At 40.1% G+C, this 24532-nt stretch overlaps 1 protein-coding gene across 1 annotated transcript in view; it reads right to left on the bottom strand.

Moving 5' to 3' along the window:
• The window catches only part of Dock3 (dedicator of cytokinesis 3), a 186155-nt gene that overhangs the window by 65063 nt on the left and 96560 nt on the right, over positions 1 to 24532 (bottom strand). The window contains exons 13-19 of the mRNA XM_042665982.1: positions 19419 to 19507; positions 16375 to 16500; positions 5912 to 6036; positions 3719 to 3881; positions 3115 to 3221; positions 2473 to 2644; positions 2016 to 2113 (exon numbers count right to left, since the gene is read on the bottom strand). Coding sequence (XP_042521916.1) covers positions 2016 to 2113; positions 2473 to 2644; positions 3115 to 3221; positions 3719 to 3881; positions 5912 to 6036; positions 16375 to 16500; positions 19419 to 19507 — 880 coding nt within the window. The remainder of the gene's footprint in view (positions 1 to 2015; positions 2114 to 2472; positions 2645 to 3114; positions 3222 to 3718; positions 3882 to 5911; positions 6037 to 16374; positions 16501 to 19418; positions 19508 to 24532) is intronic.

Below are 24532 nucleotides of genomic sequence, written 5' to 3'. Positions count from 1 at the left end.
TGTTGAAACCAGGTGAGGGATACATATAGACTTTTTCTTACTGCTACTATAGGTATACTTAAAATTTTTCCAAGAAAAAGTAAAATAATAACAATAACAAAATGCCAGTATATTCTCTTCTGGCTAAACTGACACAGATGCTAAACTAGATACTTTGGCAGATGTTTTCCTGTCAGGAAAATGACAACTTACCATTGAAAACAAACCTACAGACTCCTGTCTATGTAGTGATTATTATTTTAAATATGCTAAAAATGCAAATGATTTTTATGGGGGCTGGGAAGGTGGCTCAGTGGTAGAGCACTTGCCTTGCACGCCTGAGACCCTGGGTTCGATTCCTCAGCACCACATAAGCAAAAAGAAAAAAGCCGGAAGAGATTCTGTGGCTCAAGTGGTAGAGCGCTAGCCTTGAGCTGAAGAGCTGAGGGACAGCGCCCAAGCCCAGAGTTCAGACCCCACGACCGGACCCAAAAAAAACAAAAAACAAACAAACAAAAAAAAACAAATGATTTTTATCTTAAGCTTCAAAACTAGTATTGCCTTGTCTATGATTATTAAAAATCATAATTTGATTAAAACAAAATTAATACAGTAACTTAATAAGGGCACACATACTTTAAAACTATTGCTTATTTGAAGGTTCTTTATTGTATATTACCAAGTCAATGGAGTAACAAAATGAAAGCAGCCATACTAAATTATCTGTACTTGTGATGCAGAGCTAAAAATACTCATTACGGACAGGATGATTTCTTGAGATTTAATCTGTACTTATATTCTATTTTTTCTTCCTGATGAGTGAAGGCTCCTCCACTTTTTTCAGCAGAGTTCAGATCATCATGTAGGATTTTTCTGATGGCCTTTCACCACTAAGAAGTACTTGGGGTACTCTTCAGCTAAAAACAGGTAGGCAAGCAATCTGCCCAGAAAATCCCTATGCAGGCAAGTGAGGACTGAAAGTGTTTCTGGCAGCCCACTTATGGGTAATAGATGGAAAATATCACATAGGTATCTATAGAAAGCAGTTGAGGTAAAGAAGCTACCTTGGCATGTATTAAAAGTGAGAGATGGAGCAAAATTAACAGATTCGTTAGTGTACAGCACTCAGAGTTATTATAATTAGGAGAACAGAGCTGCCAGAAAGACATTAGTCTAAGTTTGTGGCAAAATAGTTACAAAATAAGGGAAATAAGGAAGAGACCAAAAGAAAAGAGAATCAAAGGAACAAATGCATACAGCCCAAAACACTGGGATTAGTTCTTGAAAATACTTTTCTTTTTTTTTTTTGTCGGTCGTGGGGCTTGAACTCTGGGCCTGGGCGCTGTCCCTCAGCTCTTCAGCTCAAGCCGAGCGCTCTACCACTTGAGCTACAGCGCCACTTCTGGTTTTCTGGTGGTTTATTGGAGATAGGAGTCTCATGGACTTTCCTGCCCGGGCTGGCTTTGAACCTCGATCCTCAGATCTCAGCCTCCTGAGTAGCTAGGATTACAGGCGTGAGCCACCAGCGCCCGGCTTTGAAAATACTTTTCCTACTACCCATTTTGCCTACTGGAAATAAAGTTGGATTTATAACTTTAAAATGGTTTTTGTTGTTGTTTGGTTGTTCTGATATAGGGTTTCACTAAATATCCCAACCTTGAATTTGTGATCCGCCTGTCTCTGCATCCCAAGAGCTGTTATTACAGCTACAAACCATCACCTTAAATATAGATTTAAATATAGTTTTTACAAAATAATAAGCCTGATAGAGTGTGTATATATATATATGTATATGTATATATGTACACATATGTGTATGTTTATATACATATGTGTATGTGTATGTGTGTAACTTTAAATAAGGCAGCTAACAACAAAACAACTATCAAGAAAAACTTCCAAAAATATTCCTATTTACTGTTATGTATCTGGAGAAATGGTCTTAAGGCACTTACTGGGAAAAATAATGAAGAAGCAAAAAGTCTTCTGCCAAGATTCTCTCTTAGGAAATGTGTTTGAAATTATGGAAGACATACCTTAACAATTTCTTCCCCACTGACATGCCGCAGCCGCCCTAGGATGTCCATGATCCGATCTGGAAAGGCCTTCCATTTCAATAGAGCAAGGAGGTCCACTAGAAAGCAAGTCCAAAAGATGGTGAACCCTTAGTCTTCTATGATTAAGCAAGGCCAGGCTCTTACAAAAAGGACACGAGGGATCTAAATGAAGAGAACTAGCTGTGAGCATCACAATATACTCTTCAGTGCTGAGATCAAGGTCAAAGACATATTTGTTTACCTTAAACTGTGGAGCTACTAAAACCATGGGAAAGCTTGTAGGTTGCTATTATTGAGCATTCCTTCAACTTGAAATGGAAAAAAGACCCTTACTGTGTCCTGAAGTATTGATCTGTTTCCCTTAACATGCACTAGCAACAGGGAACCAATGACAGTAGTCAATGGAGGACATTACCCTTCAGGCATCATTACCTACCATTCTGGGTGAGTTTGGTAGAAGAGAGTTGTGTAGAAATGAAGAAAGATTCTTTTGTGCTGCGCTGGAAGATGAGGCTAGAGGGGATATTAGGGCAGCCATTGTAATCTTCTTTGCAGCAGGGCAGGCCCAGGTACAGAGCATGGTTGTTAAATGTGCTATTCTCATCACACTGTAGGGAATAAAAAGTAGACAATTGACAAAGCGCAAAAACTACATTCCAAAGAATATATAAGTTACTACTTGCTGGACCTTGGGCCTCAAGTCCTCTCGGAAGAGTGCTTTCTGTTTAGAAACTTTCCAGAACAATCAGTGTACCTTTTAAATAGAACATGTTGACAGCTGACAGTGCCATAATTACAAATAATATGTCTCATAAGGTACTAGCTAAGACCACAATAGAATAGAGGAGTTAGGAATGGATTTCCACCCTGCTAAGTGGGAGGTGGAACACAAAGGGTTTGTCAGTGTTAGTTATGGGAGGAAGTTCAGTATACTTAGAAAACAAAAGCCAGTTGTTAGCTGTCCTGTTGCCACCACCAGCACACAGCCTAGAACTCAATCCAATGAAAACCACCTGAGAACCACGTACAAGAGTGGCCACAGGGAAAAGATGGGGATGAAGACAGCCAAATCCCATACCTTGTACACATAAAGCTCGTGAATATCATCAGAGAGGGTGGTGCCATCATCACGCATCAAGGGTGAGAATGCAAAGCCAAAGAGTTTCTTTTCCCCTTTGTCCTTTGCTACAATCAGAGAAAAGTGTTATTTGCTTTTGCTCTCCACTCTTCTTCTTAGAAATTCCCCTGCCCCTTGTCACATTCTTTTGTCCCTCTTTTCTTTCATTAACTAGATAAAACAAACTAACTGCAGGAATGATAAGTATGCTGGAATGAGTTGCTATTTATACTCTGATATATGCAGACTACCCAGAATCCAAACAAAACTGGCCTTTAAGAAGGGTTCTTTTAAGAAGCAGTTTAATAGGTTTAAGGGTAACACCCAAAGGAGAATGATGATGGCTATTCCAGACAGTAAGAAGGGTCAATACTAGATCTTACAGCTTTGAACCATTGCTTTTACAGTCCACAGTACAGCCTCTGATGGCATCTGATTTCTAAGGTCTTTTTTCCATTTCTCAACTCCTCATTTTTTTTCTTTTATAAGAATCCTTTTAACTTCATTCCAGAGAGGAGTACTATATTCATGTACTCAAGGGAATGTGAAGGGAAGTTTCACTCACTGGAACAATGTCTGAACTCAAAACGTAGGTGGGAGCCCCGGAATCTGTCAATGGGGATAGGCAATTTGATAATTTCTCCCCAACGAGGACTATTGCTGTGGTAGAGGACAAAAGAGTGATAGGAACTCCTATTGGGCTCTCCTGAACCCAAGCTGATGCAATCCTGGAAGAAAGAAGCAAAATATCATGTTATCTTCATAAAAGGAACATCTCAATTTCTCTGTGTTGCCAACACTTCCCTTTCTCCAAATGTAAATATTTTATTTTGCACCAGGCCAAATCTAAGATGAGAATGCATTTGACTTAAAGCTGATACTTTTGAAAACAGTTGTATGGATGGTATAAGGATTTTGCAGTTACTTCTGCCCTTAGTCCTTATTACTAAGGCACACTCTTCATCAACATTGAAAAATGAAATAATGAGGTTCATGACAGAGTCAAATAGGCATAACATTTCACTAGATCAGGAAGAAATACTAAAACTCTGGTACTATTTCACTAGATCAAGAAGTACTAAATTTTAAAAAGAAGAGACCTTGTTTTCTAATTTTCCTCAGTGCAATGCTGGACTAGCATTGTAGGTCACTCTTTACTAATTTTCATTGGAGATAAACAAAATAGGACAGATTTAACCCAGTTCCTGAATGTTGCCACAAAGATGCAGTCTTGGAGGAATGATCCTTCCTTGGAGGATAGGAAGCTCTGGACAATCAGGAGCATCTGATGTCCACACATGGGTGACATAAATGGTTGACAGTGCTGCTAATCTTAGCACTCTTCATCCAAATGCTGGGGAAGTCTATGACTTTGAGTTGGGCTTTTAATATCAATCAATCAATCAATCGGCCGAGCGCTGGTGGCTCAGGCCTGTTACCCTGGCTACTCAGGAGGCTGAGATCTGAGGATCACGGTTCAAAGCCAACCCGGGCCAGAAAGTCTGTGAGACTCTCATCTCTAATAAACTACCAGAAAACCCGAAGTGGCACTGTGGCTCAAGCGGTAGAGCACTCGCCTTGAGCTGAAGAGCTGAGGGACAGTACCCATACCCAGAGTTCAAGCTATTTCAACATTTCTGTCTTGCTTTGGGGGATAATTGGCTGCTGCCAATACAAAGAGGTGAGGTTTGCTTTCTGCAAGTAGTGACTTATTATTCTCATGTTCACTACCATGACATGCTAGAGGAAAAAACAAACACAGTGACAACAGAAAAACAACACTTCCAGGTCTCCATTCTCAGTGAAGAGTGGCAGAGGATCATTGTGTTAAAATGACTTGAACCCAGAGCTGAGGGTGATATTCTTTCTCCCATAACTTGCTACCATCAAGTAAACATCAGGGCTGGGAAGGTGGCTCAGTGGTAGAACGCTTGCCTTGCATGCCAGAGGCCCTGGGTTCGATTCCTTAGCACCACATAAGCAAAAAAGAAAAAAGCCAGAAGTGGCGTTGTGGCTCAAGGGGTAGAGTGCTAGCCTTGAGCTGAAGAGCTGAGGGACAGCACCCAGGCCCAGAGTTCAGGCCCCACGACTGGACCCAAAAAAAAAAAAAAAGTAAACATCAAAGTCCCACCTTGATCAAAATATAAGTATAATTTTCTGTGTCAGCTTAAGGAATAAAAGATGAAGTGAGGGCTGGGAAGATGGCTCAGTGGTAGAGCACTTGCCTTGCATGCCTGAGGCCCTGGGTTCAATTCCTCAGCACCACATAAGCAAAAAAGAAAAAAGCCGGAAGTGGTGCTGTGGCTCAAGTGGTAGAGCACTTGTCTTGAGCTGAAGAGCTGAGGGACAGCGCCCAGGCCCAGAGTTCAGGCCCCACAACTGGACCCCCCCCCCCAAAAAAAAAAAAAAAAAAAAAGATGAAGTGAGATCTCATATCCATTACCAAAAGTAGGCAGCTCTATGCTTAGGCAGAATGGCAGAAGAGGTAACATGTAGGACAGAACTAGAGGGAATAGGTCTAAACTGGAGCAGAAGGCATTCAGTGCAGACATTAGTAAGAACTTCTGCAAAGATTATCTGATATTGGAAGTCTTTATTGAAACACACTGTAAGGTTTCCTTGAAGAGACGAAAAGAAAAAATACATGCAGGATGGATTCAGTCCTGATTGAAGGGACTGAGTCTCTGGACAATGTCCACCAAAATATTAGAACTACTACATTAGCTTCCATTACAAATGACTGACGAGTAAGCCTTACCTTCAAGATCTCTCCATCTGCATAAAGCACATACATGGTCACTTCAATATTCTTTTGTACACTCTTTCCTCCTCTCTCAAAATCCCCCTTCTCCAGGGTTAGGTACAGGTCATTGCGGATATCACCTGTGAGAAAAGAGATGCCATGTTCTCATAATCACAGAATTCACACTGCCCCGTTGGCATTTGGATCTTCAGGGGCTCAGGTAGGTGATCATTCCAAGCTTGGTTAATAACGATGAACATTCTATCAATCTCAGTGCAGCAGTACTGGGAAGGTTAGTCACGTGTCTAAGGGCTAAAGTTCACCACTGTTTATTGAGGGTAGTCGTCTCTTATACTGTAGTTTATTCAGACTTCTCAGTCTCTTTCTTCTCTAGAACAATGATTGTAAACTAAGCCCCTCAACGATGGATGCTTTTACAATGGATGTTTTTGACTTTCAAAAACATAGTTGAAGCAGGGGAGTGGGGGGATATGCAAAGGCAGAAAATGGCTAAGAAAAACATGTAAAACCAAAGAGAATATGTATTAGCAGCCTACAGCAACCAACTGAAAAGTGACCACATAATTCACTTACAAAGCAAGCCAATTCAGAAGCCAGATATTCTTTCTACTTCAGTTCTTAGAAAAACTGGCACACTGAAATACATTCACTATCTAGAATCACAATGACAGAAACAAGATTTGGTTTTGGTTGGTAAGTGAGTTTTTGGGTTTGTTCAGAGGAGTATGATAATGCCTTTTTCTGTACCAATGTCTAATTGTGGAAGCATCTGAATGTCTCTCATGCATGAAACAAGAATAAACAAGACTGACAAAAAATCAGCTTTCTTCTAGAGTCTTCATGATTAGTCCTTTCCTTCTACAGATCACCTCTCTTGTCTTGGAGGGCAACCTTATCACAGTTATTTAGACGCATAATCAAGTTTTTCAAAATACTTGGGCTCAAGTGAAGAAGAGTAGTCCAAGACAATTAATTACTCTTTCTGTGAGAGCCCTGGGAAACTTCTGTAATCTGTGAATAGCATCCTGCTTTCCAAACAAACACTCCCAGAGCTACCATGAAGGGAAGAGGGAAATGAATTCTGAAAATTCAGCTGTTATGTATATGTGGGGCAGCACTGAGGTTGTCCATCCTTACAATCTGTTTCGAGTTTCCTCCTAGGTTGGGTAGATCCTCTATTTGGAATGTTGATGAATTTGAAACATTTATCCACTTTCTTTGGACATCTTTCTTGGGCTCCTCCTAGTGTACCATTAACAATGCTCAGGTGTGTAGAAGGGGTGGAAAAGCAGGACGAAAGAGGAGAAAAACACAAAATTCATGTTTGCTACTGTGAGAATACAGGCTGCATAAAAAGAGTTCTAAAAGTACTGAAAATCCTCAAAGTTCAAAATTCAAACCTAATTAGCAACCTCATGGGCTCTTGCTACTATAATGGAATTACACTAGTTAGAATACATTGGAATAGAATTGGTTACATCTGGTTTTTTGTTTCAGATGGTACTGGAGTTTGAACTCAGGGCCTCCCACTTGCTAGGCAGGTGCTTTACCATTTATTTGAGCCATGCCTCCAAGCTATACACCTGAATTCTTAAACTGTAACAGAGCCATCCTCTGGGAAAACAAAAATTTACTAGTTGCGCATTAGCTTCCCTACGGAAATTAAGTAACTATTCAGTTTCTAGAAAAATTTACTTAACAGGAAATAATCTAGAGATTTTAATGTCTAGAGGCTAGATGCTTGGTTTAAATATTACTGCTGTTATCACTTCTTGGAGAACCTTTATTCTAAAGATTAATAGGTGTGGCTTTCTGTGAGTCCTGGGGCTTGAACTCAGGGCCTCAGTACAGTCTTTGAGCTTTCTTGCTCAAGACACTACCACTTGAGCCACAGTTCCATTTCTGGATTTTTTTCAGTGGTTAATTGGAGATGAGTCTCAAGGACCTTCCTGCACAGGCTGCCTTTGCACCATGATCCTCACATCTCAGCCTGCTAAGTAGCTAGGATTACAGGTGTGAGCCACCAGTGCCTGGCCCTTGTGGCTTTTAAAAGGAGTTATCTGTTAGCTATTATCACTATTCTTCTATAAGCACTATTTATTTCTATGTCTCTCAATGAAGACTGACCATGCTACATAAATATGCCCTTAAATAAAATGTTTTGGAACTTTAATGGGATAATCATAATGGGATAATCATAGGTGGAAGGGATAACAACATGCACACACTCTTGTGCGCGCTCTCTCTCTCTCTCTGTTTCTCTCTCTGTCTCTCTCTCTCTCTGTCTCTCTCTCTTCTCCCCCCTCTCTGTCAGCTGGGAATCAGTACAAAAGCAGATTGTTGACTAGATATCATTTGCCAATTCCTTGCTTGAAATATTTGTATATAAAAATAGCTACACTACATTTCAACTATACATTAAAAAATCCTATTTTTGTGATCCTACACCAGTAGCTGCTGGAGACCAAAAAAATGAGGCTGAAGCCACCTCATCACATCGTGATTGGCCTGAAATACTCTTGAGGTCCTTATGGAAAAAAAGGTCTAAGAAGAAATCTTAGGTACTGGAGCACTGTTGACAGTGAGGTTATATGCCAAGGATCCAGTAAATAGGTTTGACCTTCCAAAGACATGCATCCTATACTAGTATGATTCTAGAGAATCAGAGCTCATGACATATCTTGTAGGTTTATTCTGAGAGCAGTCTATTTAGAGGTCTCAGAACCTTGAGGTGTAGCTCAAGCAACAAAACATTTTCTTTTAGTAAAGCAATCTCTTGATAGAAAATCCAGCCTGTCTGGGAATTTAAGGCCTTATGTTTTACAACATTCCAGCCTAGCCAGGCGCTAGTGACTCATGCCTATAATCCTAGCTACTCAGGAGGCTGAGATCTGAGATCATAGTTCAAAGCCAGCCAGGGCAGGAAAATCAGTGAGACTCTTATCTCCAATTAACTACCAGAAAACTGGAAGTGGCGCTGTGGCTCAAGTGGTAGAGCACTCGTCTTGAGCTGAAGAGCTCAGGGACTGAGCCCAAGCCCACAGTTCAAGGCCCATGACCAGGGAAAAAAAAAGGTTCCAGCCTATGTGAAATTCCATCTCAGTAGAAATGATCTATAAGTCCCACACAAGGGTGGGCACTCACTCTGGTTTGTATTATTATATTTAGCTCTCCTGTATAAATTATTCCTACCAAAAATTAGGAAGTTCTGCATTCAAGTGAAAATAGTGCTTAATACTATATGATTTATACTTTTTTATAGATATGATTGTCAGGGCACTTCAGATGTGATTTCTTTCTCCTAGAAAACAAGAACTAACTCCCTTTCAGAAGACACAGACAATTGGGATTACACCAATCCTATCTCTTGTCAAAAAAGGAAGAAGGCTAGTATCAGCAATCATCAAGATATGGAGATAGCTGCCACCATATGAGGAATTTCAGATATATTTTATTTTGTAGTAGATATTGCTTTATTGAGGAACTGCTTTGCAGTTCTTATTTTGGAGGGTAGAAGACTTCTTGGAAGAACATTAAATTACTCAGAAAAGATGGGCTCTATTTTCCTCACAATGTCTCTAGTTCCTGGACTATACCACTGCAAAACTAGTGATACCCTCGGCTCTAACAGGATGACAAGAGGGGCAAAGGGTGACATCACTGTATATAGTTAATCTTTTGAGGGGGGTCAGGAATGTGATGACATTCCAACTTCTTGTGAGACCAGTAGTGATCACTGCCAAACTGTTGCTCAGAGATAATGCCAAAGCCTCATTAAAAATAAAAATGCTATGCTGGGCACTGGTGGCTCACGCCTGTAATCCTAGCTACTTAGGAGGCTCAGATCTGAGGATCACACTTCAAAGCCAGGCTGGGCAGGCAAGTCTGTGAAACTCTTATCTCAGATAAACACCAGAAAACCAGAAGTGGCGCCGTAGCTCAAGTGATAGAGTGCTCGCCTTGAGCTGAAGAGCTGAGGGACAGCGCTCAGGCCCAAAGTTCAAGTCCTATGACCGACAAAAAAAAAAGCCAGCCGGGCGCCGGTGGCTCACACTGGTGTCTACTCAGGAGGCTGAAATCTGAGGATCTCGGTTCAAAGCCAGCCCAGGCAGGAAACTCTGTGAAACTCTTACCTCCAATAAACCACTCAGAAAATTGGAAGTGGCATTGTGGCTCTAGTGGTAAAACACTAGCCTTGAGCTGAAGAGCTGAGGAACTGAGGGACAGGGCCCACACCGAGTTCAAGCCCCACACACACACAAAAAAAAAAAAAAAAAAGAAGAAGAAGAAAAAAATGCCATCAGGTCAAGCAGTCCCAAGTCTCAAGCAGCCAAAGTTTCAGACTGACCATAGTACTATCCACCAAGTAGTAGTAAATAATTTCATTATTCTTCTTAAGAAGAGCTATCTTCCAAAGGACATGTCTGTGTCTGTCCTTCTTATCAAACATGTCCTAGCAGAGCTGAAAAAATAAAACTTTCTGCACCTTTATGATACTCCATAGCTTGGGACAAACACTACTCATTTTCTTGTAGGGTAACTTATCTATCTCATAAAAATTCTTTCCTGTATCTACATACCTTAGAGTGTTATGCCTTACTAAATATTCCAATATACGCAGTAATTGAAGGTGGGCTGGTGGCTTTTTTTTAAGGTCTTGTCAGTTACACAGGAAGGTGAGGCTGATGAAGGATTAATAATGCACATGATCCATTCCCAGTATTGTAACATTCCATGAAACAAATGAAGATGGGAACAAAGCAGGCCATGAGCAGACAAGACACAAAAAACCAGGAACTTACACCCAACTATCTTCATCTCTGCATCAGAAATAAAGGGGCGAGAATAAGCGGACAGCACAGAAAGAAACAAGAACAATTTAAGACAAACAGGAAAAGAAAGAAACATCACTTGCAGGTCAGTGATGAAGCATGCACTTTTTAAAACAGGTATCAAAGAAAAAGTGTATTTCTGAGCACAAGGACTAAATCAAAGGGCCTTCTTGAGGGACGCATATATGCATAGCTGTTTTCTAATGGGCAAGTCTAGGGCAACCTGGAAAGGAGCAGTGTTTGCCTCAGATCTGGCTCAGGAAGTGTAAAACATCCCAAAAGTAGAATACTTTCTAGGACATGGCTCTCAAATGGATTCCCAGATCAGCAGTATTAACATTACTTGAGAACTTGTGTTGGGCCCACTCAATGCTACTGACTCAGAAAGTCTTGAGATGATCTCAGAAATATAGGGTTTCCCAAGCCTTGTAGGTGATCTCAATGTACACTAAAGTTAGGGGCAAACATACTAATAAAGGTGGACTGCTTATGACAAGACAGAAGATTCTTTTACATGAAACTTGACCAAAGCCGGGCGCTGGTGGCTCATGCCTGTAATCCTAGCTACTCAGGAGGCTGAGATCTGAGGATCGCGGTTCAAAGCCAGCCGGGGCAGGAGAGACCGTGAGACTCCTATCTCCAATAAACCACCAGAAAACCGGAAGTGGCGCTGTAGCTCAAGTGGTAGAGCGCTCGCCTTGAGCTGAAGAGCTGAGGGACAGCGCCCAGGCCCAGAGTTCAAGCCCCACGACCGACCAAAAAAAAAAAAAGAAACTTGACCAAATCATAACAGTCAATAACAACCTTAGAAATTTAAGACTTAGAAAACAGGTTAAATGTTTATTTCCCAAGAGCCATAATAAAGCTCTGAAATTCCACTGCCATGGCACAGAATTTCCAAGATAAGAAATAACAGAAAGATACCGATACTATAGGCACATCTCTGCTGACTTAAGACATGGTCTAGAAAACAGTACAGTTCCTTCTTGAACAAGAGGTTTCAGATCATTCTTTTTAGGTTATTTATAAGTCTTTTGGCTATACTGCAGTCCAGGTACAATATTTTCAAACATGAAGGGTGACTCAGCTGCAGAAGTTGGAGATGGCCAGGACCATCTTTAAAATATTATTATGGCTAACTCTGACAGGTGAGTCACAGGCAACAATGTTACTATTCTCGTTTCTCCAATCATCATCTTTTTAAAAAAATCTAGGAAGGAACTGAAAGTGTTCTATAAAGTTACTAACCTTGTACTGGACTAAAATGAGTCTGGATGGAAAAAGGAAGTACCCAGAAAATACAGTGATCAACCAACAAAAGGTTAAATTTCACTATTTCTTTTTTTCTTTTATAATGTAAGATGGTAATTTTCTGGGTTAGCATGCCTTTCTTTGATGAAGGTGATGGCTCCCAGAATCATGTGATGCCTCTTCCCTTATGAGCCATAAGCAGAGTTGGATGGCTCTACTGTCAAGAATTCAGTTATGGGGTAGGGGAAAATACCATCTCCTCACACCATCTACCTGGTATGTATATACATTCCAATGGAAAGCAACAGAATGCCAGAAAGATCTTTGTAAAATTGCTGTGCTAGATACAAGTGTGGCTATATAGTTCAATATATTTTGATAAGGACAGATCTGGGCCAGTCTGACAAAAAAAGACCTCTCCATATGAGTTTTTGGGAACTTCTGCCAAATGCCGGGTAGTTTTGGAATAAAGATCACAGTTTATAAGTAATTCTAATTTTTCATTTACTATAATTTCTTAGATTTAAGTGCTGAAGTGCTCACAGTTACTGACATGATTTCTTTTCTTGTTCTCCATGTGTCCGTGTATCAAGAAGATGAAGTTGTATGTTTTTGTAACGTGGCCAAACCAGTACTGTGAAGCTGAGGGACTGTCACAGCCTAGCTACAATCTTCTGCAGGAGCAGGTGGTGACCAGAGTTTGGAATTCACTTGCTATGGTCATTGCTTCCTAAATTAAGGTTATCACAATGAAAAATACATATTCCTGTTGCTCTAACAGGACCAGCAAGTGAAGCCCCATCACCTTGCCCAAAGATGACAAACCAGTTCTAACAGCATATTGGGCCACATCATGAGAGTTAGCAGTTGTTAACAGCCCATAGGCACAAGAGTGGCCATCTGTGCAAAAAGCTCTTCCCTAAGGAGGGAAAAAGGTTAGAGAAGGAAACAAAGTATGTAAAAATGACTGCTAACTTTCAGCTACAGTAAATACTAAGTAATTAAAAGGCAAATGCAGAAAGTAGCCCATTTAATGCCCTGTTTGAGACTTCCCAGAAGTGCTCTCATCTTACTTGTAGGATAAAGCACATAGTGATATAGTGATTTTTTTTTTTTGTCAGTCATGGGCTTGAACTCTGGGCCTGGGCACTGTCCCTGAGCTTTTCTGCTCTACCACTTTGAGCCTCAACTCTGCTTCTGGTTTTCTGGTGGTTATCTGGAGATAAGAGTCTCATGGACTTTCTTGCCCAGGTTGGCTTCAAACATGATCCTCAGATCTCAGCATTCTAAGTACCTAGGATTTCAGGTATGAGCAATCAGTGCCTGGCCATATGGTCTTTTAGCTACCCACAAGAGGAGAAATTCCTTTACCTATAGCTTGGCTCACCAGTGCTTGGTATTTGTATTTACAGTTATATTCAGCATAGACAGAAATTTTTGTAAGTCTGATGCCAAAGATACAAAAAGATATAGAATATTCCATGAAAGATCTCTTTCCATAAATCTTTTTCTATGAAACTTAGAATCAAATATATTTACATATATTGTTAACTAATTTTTAAAATCAGGGATTATTTATTAATTTTTTAGCTTATACATTGGCTATTAGACTGAATACTTTTTTTTTTTTGGTCGGTCATGGGGCCTGAACTCTGGGCCTGGGTGCTGTCCCTCAGCTCTTCAGCTCAAGGCTTGCACTCTACCACTTGAGCCACAATGCCACTTCCGGCTTCTTTTGCTTATGTGGTGCTGAGGATTTGAACTCAGGGCCTTATGCATGCAAGGCAAGCACTCTACCACTGAGCCACCATCCCAGCCCCTGAATACATTTTTGAACAAAATGTTTTTCATTTTTAATTGGTTTTAACCTGGTGAGCTAGAAATTCTTTTTTTTTTTTTTTTTTTGGTCGGTTGTGGGGCTTGAGCTCTGGGCTTGGGCACTTTCCCTCAGCTCTTCAGCTCAAGGCGAGCACTCTACTGCTTGAGCCACAGCGCCACTTCTGGTTTTCTAGTGGTTTATTGGAAATAAGAGTCTCACGGACTTTCCTGCCCATGCTGGCTTTGAACTGCAATCCTCAGATCTCAGCCTCCTGAGTAGGTAGGATTACAGGCGTGAGCCACCGGCACCCAGCTTAGAAATTCTCAAAAAGAGAGAAGGGCCAGGCGCAGCTGGCTCACACCTGTAATCCTAGCTATTCAGAAGGTTGAGATCTGAGGATGATGGTTAAAAGCCAGCCCTGGCAGGAAAGTCTGTGAGACTCTTATCTCCAATAAACCACTCAGAAAACCAAAAGTGGCACTGTGGTTCAATGGTAGAGCACTCACCTTGAGCTGAAGAGCTGAGGGACAGAGCCCAGGCCCAGAGTTCAAGTCACAAGACCAACCAAAAAAAAAAAAAAGGAGAGAGGGACTTAAAGTATGTCTAAGAGTGAGAGTGAGTGTGTGTGCGCGCACGCACACGTGCGCGCATACACACGTATGTTGCCCCTATATATACATATATATTTATATTTGGTGTAGCAGAGTACTTGTGCTCTCTCTCAGCTTTTCTAGCTTATGGCTGGTACTCTACCATGTGAGCCATGTCTCTAGTCCAGAATTTTGCTGGTTAACTGGAGATAGAATATTGTAGACTTTTCTTCCCCAGCTAGTTTCAAACTGCAATCCTCCAGGTCTTACACTCCTGAGTACTGAGGATTATACTCATGAGCCACTGGTGCCTGGCTGTGTCTTAGAATATATCACTTTACTCTGTCAGTGTGTATATCTAAGTCAGAAAAAGTAACTACATCAATTTTGTTAACTATTCTTTTTATCAAAGCAATATTGACAAGAAGGCAGGGACTGCTTTGGCTCTTCTCTTTGATTACCAGGTCCAAAGAGAACTGAAGCATGAAAGAAATGGAGCAATCACCTCTACAACAGCCAGATGGGCTCTTTCATAAGCATGAAGTCTTCTTGGCATTTAGAAATAAACATAATTGATCTAGTGGCCTAAATTTCCCACTTAAAAGACTCTCCTGTGTTTATGAGTAGGAAATGAAAGCAGTGTGCAGCAGCTTGCTCTGCATTCAGTGTCCATGGAGAGAAAATGAGAGTGATGGAAATAAATCTGGACACATTCAGAGTAGCTGGAAGGCATCTGGAACACACGGCATGGGGCTCTCTATACTCAAGCCATGTTCCTCTTCGGGGGATGTACTGGAAATGTTTCCAACAAGAGAATTTAGTGAAGTACTACTTAATAAGTGATACCTAAAATCATCATAATCACTAAGTCTACCTTGGCAAATAAGCTTCCTTTTGTGTATGTGCCAGTCCTGAGGCTTAAATTCAGGGAATGGGCGCTGTCCCTGAGGTATTTTGCTCAAGGATAACACTCTACCAGTTTGAGCCACACTTCCTTCCATTCTCAGCATTTTGCTGGTTAACTGGAGCTAAGAGTCACAAGACTTTACTGCCTGGCTGGCTTTGAACCTTGATCTTCAGATTTCAGCCTCCTGACTTAGCTAGGATTAGAGGCATGAGTCACTTGGGTAGCAAATAAACTTTTTTAACAGAGTAAGAAACCTCCAATGAAATAGTAAGTTGACTTCTGGAAATCTATCTAGACAACCAGGTATTTTTCGAGTCTGATCTCCCTTTCTGTGTTCTCATCTTTTTGGTTATCAGATCCCCAGCCATCCACCTGAACCATGCCTCTATTTCTCCTTTACTTCCAACAGCCCTACTGGCTCTGATGGCCCATTTTTATCCACTTCTCTAGAACTATCTCTGTCTACCTGCCTAGGAAATATAAGTGTGGCACTGGCCCACTGGAACCATGACAGAAAATCAGTGCATTCCTACTTTTATCCCTGATCTTGATTAGGTATAAGGTAGCAGGGTGAGACAATGACAGACAAACTGGTCAGGTATTATTATTTACAGTGCCTATTTACCATTTGCCTAAGTCATTTTTCTGATACATTAAAATAGATAGATGATTTATATACAAATAGGACTCACTGAAATTGCAGCACTTTTTTTGGTAACATTCTTTCTAGTAAGCAGGAAGTTCTTGTGAGGCAATCCTTTTCTAAGGAATTTGACAGGAAAAAAGGGCACAAAAGGCAGCTCTGTGAAGAATTGTGTTTGGGTTCCTAAAATATAGCTTTTACAAAGCCAATCTACTGGAGTATCAGGTTGCATTGACAGCATGATGTGGGGCTTCTGGAAAGAGGCTTACAAGAGAGTAAACAGACATTGGATGCACAGATGTGGAGGCATATTCAATGGCTGCAGACTCTTCTATACCATAACTTACCACCTGCTCAGGAGTGGAGCAATGGACTCTAGCCCATCTCCTTCCTATCCCCAAGAAGTTCTGCATACCTGGCATGATGACATCAGGAAATCCCAATTTTCTTGTAAAGGCCAATCCCCTATTAAATATCATGGGATTTTCTCTCCGAATCTGTTCCATGTCTCCGCGAAGAAGTTGCAAAGAAATAATAAGACCTACAAAAAAAAATATTTCCTATTCAGAATCATTGTTATATAAAACTAGAAAAGATAGAAAAGTTTTGTATTTTTTTTCTTTTTTCAGTGCCATAAACATGCTAGAGAAGTGCTCTGCCATTGATCTATAGCCCACTCTTATTCTTTTCCTTTCTTTTAAATTATACTCTTATTAATTTTGAATAGTTGTACAAAGGAATTACCATTCAACAAATCAGTTTATAAGTACAATGCACCTCTTTTCACTGTTCTCCCCCTTCCCTCCTAACCCAACCCTTCCCCTCAATTTTCCTAGCTTAACAGAATATGCATTGAGTATTATGACTGCATTCGCCCCTTCTTTCTTTCTTCTTTGCCACTATTTTTCCTGAGGGGGGGCAGGGAACTTTTGGTGATACTGAGGTTTGAACGCCCTGGATTTCCTAGGCAAGCAATTTACCACTGAGACACCTTTCCAGTCCTTTAGTTATTCTCACTTTTTGTCCAGGTCTGTGCCTGGACCACAATCAGCCTATTATAAGTTTCTCATCAAAGCTGAGATATATAACCAAAACCAGCTTTCTTCTACTGAGATAGAATTTTGTTAACTTTTTCGCCTAAGTTGGCCTGCAACTATGATCCTCTTGAATTCAACTTCTCATACAGCTGAATGACACAGATACATGCCACTGTGCACAGCTATTAAGAAGGGATTTCATGTGTATGTTCTTGCTGGCCTCAAACTGTCATCTTCCTGGGTTCAGTCTCTTATGTAGTTAGGATAACAGGCAAGAGCCACCAACATACAGGAAGTTTTTTTTGTTTGTTTGTTGCCAGTCCTATGGCTTGAACTCAGGGTCTGGGCACTGTCCCTGAGCCTCTTTTGCTCAAGGCTAGCACTCTACCACTTGAGCCACAGTGCCACTTTGGGTTTTCTGGTAGAAAACGAAAACTTTGTTGTTGTTGTTGGTCATGGGGCTTGAACTCTGGGCCTGGGCAATGTCCCTGAGCTCTTCAGCTCAAGACTAGTACGCTACCACTTGAGCCACAACTCCACTTCCAGTTTTCTGAGTGGTTTATAGGAGATAAGAGTTTTGTGGCCTTTCCTGCCTGGGCTGGCTTTCAGTGGTGATCCTCAGATCTCAAACTGCTGAGTAGCTAGGATTACAGGAGTAAGCCACCAACACCCAACCCAAGAAAATTTTTGATGCTCAAAGTATAAGTTATTTTGAAGAGGGCTGGGAAGATGGCTCAGTGGTAGAGCGCTTGCCTTGCATGCCTGAGGCCCTGGGTTCGATTCCTCAGCACCACATAAGCAAAAAGAAAAAAAAAGCCGGAAGTGGCGCTGTGGCTCAAGTGGTAGAGCGCTAGCCTTGAGCTGAAGAGCTGAGGGACAGCGCCCAGGCCCAGAGTTCAGGCCCCATGACCGGACCCAAAAAAAAAAAAGTTATTTTGAAGAAGGAATTTAAGTAAGGGATTTCAATATCCCACAGAATGGTATCTTAAGAAATAGGTTTGCCTTCCTCTCTGTTCGCTAGCACCAGGGCCTCTCTTGCCCCTAGAAAACACTGAATAAGAGGGTTAGACTATCTAAATTTGTACATTCAGAAACTCAGAAAAAAAAAATCTACAGACTAGAAACAAGTGTGACCAATAAGAACCTGGGTCAAGGTGTCCCAAATTACTGTCTGACAGTAACAAAATTGATTGTAAAGTACAAATCATGCATAATTGGCACTGATACAGAAATAAAAGCTCTCATCAGTAAGTGCTGCCATGTCTGTCAGTGGCTTTGTATTGTTATTTAAGGTTCATTTTTAATACCCAACAAGGTCTATGAAAGTTTAAAAAAAAGTTATATCAAAGTGGTTATGAAATGTTGTAAAAAAATCAAGACAAACATGGTTCTATGTATATTAGAGCACTATTTGTAAGGATAAATAAAAATGCTTAGCCTTTCAAATGGTGTTTCTAAAGTAATCAAACAATGTTTAACTTAGAAAATATATCAAATGTGTAGAGTGACACAGATTTAAACAGAAATTATTTAAACAGATTTAAAGAGGAAATAAGAAAAGCTGCTTTGAAATAAGTATTTTGTATTCTAGTTCCAGAATGACTCATAATAGCAAACTAATCATTGACTGGCTGTAATATAAGGTTCTTGTGATGATATGAATGCTGAACCAGAATAGAAAGATAATTTATATTAATACTTGTCTTTTGCATTTTTAGTTTTGTCTGGGTGTGTGATTTTTGTTTGAAAAAACACATTGTGACAAACCCTAAACACTTGCTCACTATGGACTTAAACTGGAACTAAAGTTATAAAATCTATCATAAAAGTCACAGAATACCAGCTGGGTACAGGCCATGCCTGTAATCCTAGCTACTCAGGAGGCTGAGATCTAAGGATCACAGTTCAAAGCCAGCCCAAGTAGGAAAGTCTGTGAGACTCTTCATTAAACTACAAAAAAGCCTGAAGTAAAGCTGTGGCTCAAGTAATAGAATACTATTCTTGTGCAAAAGAAGCTCAAGGGCAGTGCCCAGGCTCTAAGTTCAAGCCTCAGGACCAATACTTAAAAAAAAAAAGTTATGGAATCTATTCATAAAAAGAATTAAAAAATGTATTTGGGTCAGGAAAGACCTCAAATTTCTATAAAAGGAATTGACAACTTGACTAGAAGGAAAGCACTATGACTTCTGAAACAGAACCACCACCATAATTAACTGTTCATGATTGGAAAATATCTAGGAGTGGTATTCATGTCTGTAGTCCCAGATACTTGGGAGAAAGAATGCTCCTAGGAAGAGAATAGATATATGCAGGAAATTAAGCTTTATATACAGTAGCCAGTCAACAGTAACCAACCAACTGAGGTGTTATGTGATCAACAAATACAAATGCAAAATGAAATCTAGCTTAAGAAATACATTACCATGGCTGGCGCTGGGGGCAGAGTACTTGGCACTGGACTTTCGGATGATGTTCTCGTGGATTTGGGCCCACTCACTCTCATTGTTGCAACTACAACAGAAGGACAGGCTTTATGGCTCCCTAAATATATCTGGTCTGATGTCTTTATGGGTAACAAAAAATATGGAAGGAAAATGATAATTACTTTCCTAAACAAATGAATATATGTTTTGCTAAATCAGACAGGCTCTTTTTTTATGTAGAAGATTCACATTTGGGGAAAGTGTAGATATTCTAAAATCTCTATAAATATATATATATATATATATATATATATACTATTCATACATATATGGAACAGATAAATGCTACATGTACACAAATATAGATAATATGTGAGCTAGAAACAAAATGATTGTCACCAATATATACATATATACACATACAATATACATATACATTTGATCGTTTTGGTAGTGCTAAGGATTAAACCTTGGACCTTGTGCATGCTTAACACATGCTTTACCACCAAGCTATATTTTCAGCTACACTTTTTTTTTTTTGATCAGTTGTGGGACTTGAACTCAGAGCCTAAGCACTGCCCCTGAGCCTCTTTGTGCTAAAGACTAATGCTCTACCACTTGAGCCGTAGTATCACTTCTGGTTTTTGAGTGGTTAATTGCAGATGAGAGTCTCACAGGGAATTTTCTGCCCAGGATGACTTCAAACAGCAATCCTCAGATCTCTCAGCATTCTGAGTAGCTAGGATTACAGGTATGAGTCACTAGTGCCTGGCACATATTTTTAAGTGGCAAAATACCCACCTCACTGAAGTAGCACTGTTGAAGTGACAAGTTCTTTGCTAGCCATGTACACACACACACACACACACACACACACACACACACAAACACACACACACACACACCTACCTAGAGGAAATTCCTAATTAAAAAATTATCATTTCTCTCAACAAGTACTACTGTTTAGAAACTGCCATGACATTGACTACAAAAAAAACACTACAATTCAAGTTTGTGTCCTGATGTTTCAGTATCTTACTCTGTTCTATAAAGGGGAATCATAGTGTAACCAGTTAGCCAACTGGAGCAAAGCTTAAAAGTGCCTAGAAATTCTTTATTTTGATGCAGGCATTTTGATGCAACACTGAGAACATGAATAAGGTAATCTTTTGAAAATTCCATTTGACACCCACAATTCCATTTGACACTCAAAGAGACATGGATCCATTCCAACTATAGAAAACAGGACACATGAGCAAAGAAAAGCATATTTTAACTGTTTAGTCAGCATGACCATTCCCAGGAGGAAGTATCAATATAAGAGTTACAGCATGGGGCTGGGAAGGTGGCTCAGTGGTAGAGCACTTGCCTTGCATGCATGAGGCCCTGGGTTCGACTCCTCAGCACCACATAAGCAAAAAGAAAAAAGCCGGAAGTGGCGCTGTGGCTCAAGTGGTAGAGCACTAGCCTTGAGCTGAAGAGTTGAGGGACAGCGCCCAGGCCCAGAGTTCAGGCCCCACGACCAGACCCCAAAAAAAAAAAAAAAAAAGTTACAGCATATATCATCTAGCACTACTGTTATCCAATCAAATGGTTATAACTCTAGCCACTGGGAGCATATTCAATTTGTTCCTCATTTCTTTGGCATATACCCTTTACATATGTATGTACATATTTTAAATATAAATGTACATATATATGTAGATATATGCATACACACATATACACTACTGGTTCCAGTTCTAGATTGGAGTCCTGGTTCCTTTTATTACAGAATGATATTAGAAATCAAGACCTGTGGGGCTGGGAAGGTGGCTCAGTGGTAGAGCGCTTGCCTTGCATGCCTGAGGCCCTGGGTTCGATTCCTCAGCACCACATAAGCAAAAAGAAAAAAGCCAGAAGTGGCGCTATGGCTCAGGTGATAGAGCTAGCCTTTAGCTGAAGAACTGAAGGACAGCACCCAAGTTCAGGCCCACTACCGGACCCAAAAAAAAAAAAACCCCAAAAACTTCCTACTGGCAAAGTGGCTTAGTGGTGGTAGTGTGCTTGCCTAGCATGCACAAAGCCCTGAGTGTGATTCCTCATTACCACATAAACAGAAAAAGCCAGAAGTGGCGCTGTGGCTCAAGTAGAGTGCTAGCCTTGAGCAAAAAGAAGCTCAGAGACAGTGCTCAGGCCCTGAGTTCAAGCCCTTCCATTTGAACATACTGATAGAGGTGGTTCTTCACTGGGGAGATCGTGCCCAGACATCTGTCATGTCTGGAGATATTTATGATTTCCATGACTCAAAGATCAGAGGCCAGTTGAATGAGGAATGATTGTATAGAAAGAAGGTACTGCTATTTTCTTTGTTAAGTGTGAGTAGGAGGATCTGATGAACAAGTTTAAAGATAAGCTACTCAAATACTCTGAAATTAGGTAGATGTGGCTTCATCAGCATATTTTATCCAATCACTTGTATATTTTGCAGGAAAAACTATGTGAACATTTATTAAATAATCAAATGAGTCATGATTATAATGAAACATGGTTATGTTATCCCCAATCAAATTAACATGTACAGTATGATTACTGATGTTGTTAGTTTGTCATTAATCCTAAGATGCATGAGGGATTTAAATGAGATCTGTGTACTTCTGTGGGGAGCCCACTTTCCCCACGGAGGAAATAAAAGCATAGGCAGTGAAGTAGCATTTCAATCACTATTTGCCCAGGGATTTACTTAGGGAGTACAAGAGAGACACAGGGTTTTAGTTTTAAAACTAAGTATTCAGAAGCATCAGAGCAGTTGGAACTCAAGATCCTCCTGCCTTAGCTTTCTTAGGCTGAATGCAGAATCTGTTCAACATAGTTGAAGTACTATTTTCATATATGACAGCCCATTTTATCAGTTGCTTTTCTATTACTTTCTCTCTTTTTTGTGGTGCTGGTGTCAAAATCAGGGCTTTATGTATTTGGACATCTGTTTGAAAGTCTGTTAAAATTTTAAGTAGAAAAATTGTCCTATGTTTTTAACTCTATTAGTCTTTCAAAAGAAAAAAATCAAAAGCTATCTTTCCTACAAACATATCTTTGGCTTTTTAGAATTGCCAAACCTGTAGGAAGGAGCTAAGAAAATACCATACATGAATCCCACTTCTTGCAAAGTGGCACACTAGTACAGAAAGCTGTTGTTTTAGAGGCAATTAGGCAAATTAAGCCTGACAGCCTGATTTTAGAAGGGATGCCGTGCATGTCCCTAATCTGCAATGATAATTTGTACTGAAGTAAGGTGGTTGATACATGCAAAGTGACGAAAGTCAAGAGCATTGCCCTAAGTCTCTTGAAAAGGATACAATGGAGTGAGATGAGAATAAAGATGATTTTGGATTTCTATTTGGTCCTTTTCAAAGGGAGAAAAACATTTGAAAAAACAGATTCTATGGGCTGGGAAGGTGGCTCAGTGGTAAAGTGCTTGACTTGTGTGCACGAGGCCCTGGGTTCAATTCCTCAGCACTACGTAAGTAGAAAAAGTTGGAACTGGCACTGTGGCTCAAGTGGTAAAGCGCTGAAGAGCTGAGGGACAGCACCCAGGCCCAGTATTCAGGCCCCACAACCGACAAAAAAAAAAAAAAAAAAAAGATTCTACCACCTATCAAAAAAGAAACTCAGTATATAGAGAAAAATCTGCAAATGAGGCCCTGAAGAAAAACTTGCCAAATTTTTCTTTGCAAGTTACTACTTTAGTTACTGCTTTAAAGGAAGATCTTCCTCCCATAAAATATACAACTCTTAACAGAAGAGAGCTTAATGAAAATCATGTAATGAAAATACTTGGGCTTTTATTAGAAATTAATCAAATATGACTGATTGTAAAAACCCCAAAATACAATTGTAAGTTAAGTTCATGTCTGAGAAAAATGGATAGAGTAACAATGCAGAAAAATATCCATACAATATGGTGAAGATATATTAATATAGTAATTAAAAGTATTTAACTTAAAAAAAAAAAAGTATTTAACTTAATTTGTAAAAAATTTTATTGGGCTGAGTAATGTTGGTTAACGTCTATAATCCTAGCTACTCAAGAGGTTGAGATCTGAGGATCACAGTTCAAAGTCAGCCTGGGCAGGAAAGTCTGTGAGACTCTTATCTCCAATAAACCACCAGAAAACCTAAAGTGGTGCTGTGGCTCAAGCGGTAGCGCACTTGCTTTGAGCTGAAGAACGCAGGGACAGTGCACAGGTCCAGAGTTCAAGCCTTACAATCAACGAAAAGGAAAAAGGGAAGGAGGGAAAGGGAAAGGGAAAGGGAAAGGGAAAGGGAAAAAGGGAAAGGGAAAGGAAGGAAGGAAGGAAGGAAGGAAGGAAGGAAGGAAGGAAGGAAGGAAGGAAGGAAGGAAGGAAGGAAGGAAGGAAGGAAGGAAGGAAGGAAGGAAGGAAGGAAGGGATACCTACCTCACCACTGATCATTTTAATTTTGCTATTTGCTTCTGAATGTCTATAAACCAAGACAGACTATATGACCAAATTCTTTGTTTCCTTTCTTAGTTATGTTTTTCTATTGCTTAACAAGAGTCATGACAAGATAGGATTGCTTCTTGACTAAGTAACACTAAAAATGTCATGTCTGGCTGGGAATGTGGCTCAGTGGTAGAATGCTTGCCTTGCATGCATGAAGCCCTGGGTTTGAGTCCTCATTACCACATACACAGAAAAAAGCCAGAAACAGCACTGTGGCTCAAATGATAGAGTACTAGCCTTGAGTAAAAAGAAGCTCAGACCCAGAGTTCAAGCCCCAGGACTGGCCAAAAAAAAAAAAAAAAAGGCATGCCTGTTGAATATGACTTAGGGATCTGTAATAACAGAAATAAAGATTTAGATGATCTTGTCTTCTCAGAAAAATTGGTTTTCTTCAGAGACAGGAAAACATTATTACTAGACATTTTTTGAAGCAATCTACATTATTAGCTAAATCAGTTATAATAGCTATTGGGTATTAGGTATATCCAAGACATGTAAGAAACTGTATTTTTAGCTTTTCGGAAAAGTGTACAATAAGGTTGGCTCATTTTGGAGAAGAAATGAGTATTTTGGAGAAAAAGGGAAATACATATTATTAGACGTTCACTTTA

The sequence above is a fragment of the Dipodomys spectabilis genome, unplaced genomic scaffold (assembly GCF_019054845.1).
Source record: "Dipodomys spectabilis isolate Male_0828 unplaced genomic scaffold, ASM1905484v1 ptg000360l, whole genome shotgun sequence".
In the NCBI taxonomy this organism is placed as follows: Eukaryota; Metazoa; Chordata; class Mammalia; order Rodentia; family Heteromyidae; genus Dipodomys; species Dipodomys spectabilis.
The sequence above is the reverse complement of the archived record's forward strand: the minus strand, read 5'-3'. Positions and strand labels throughout refer to the sequence as shown.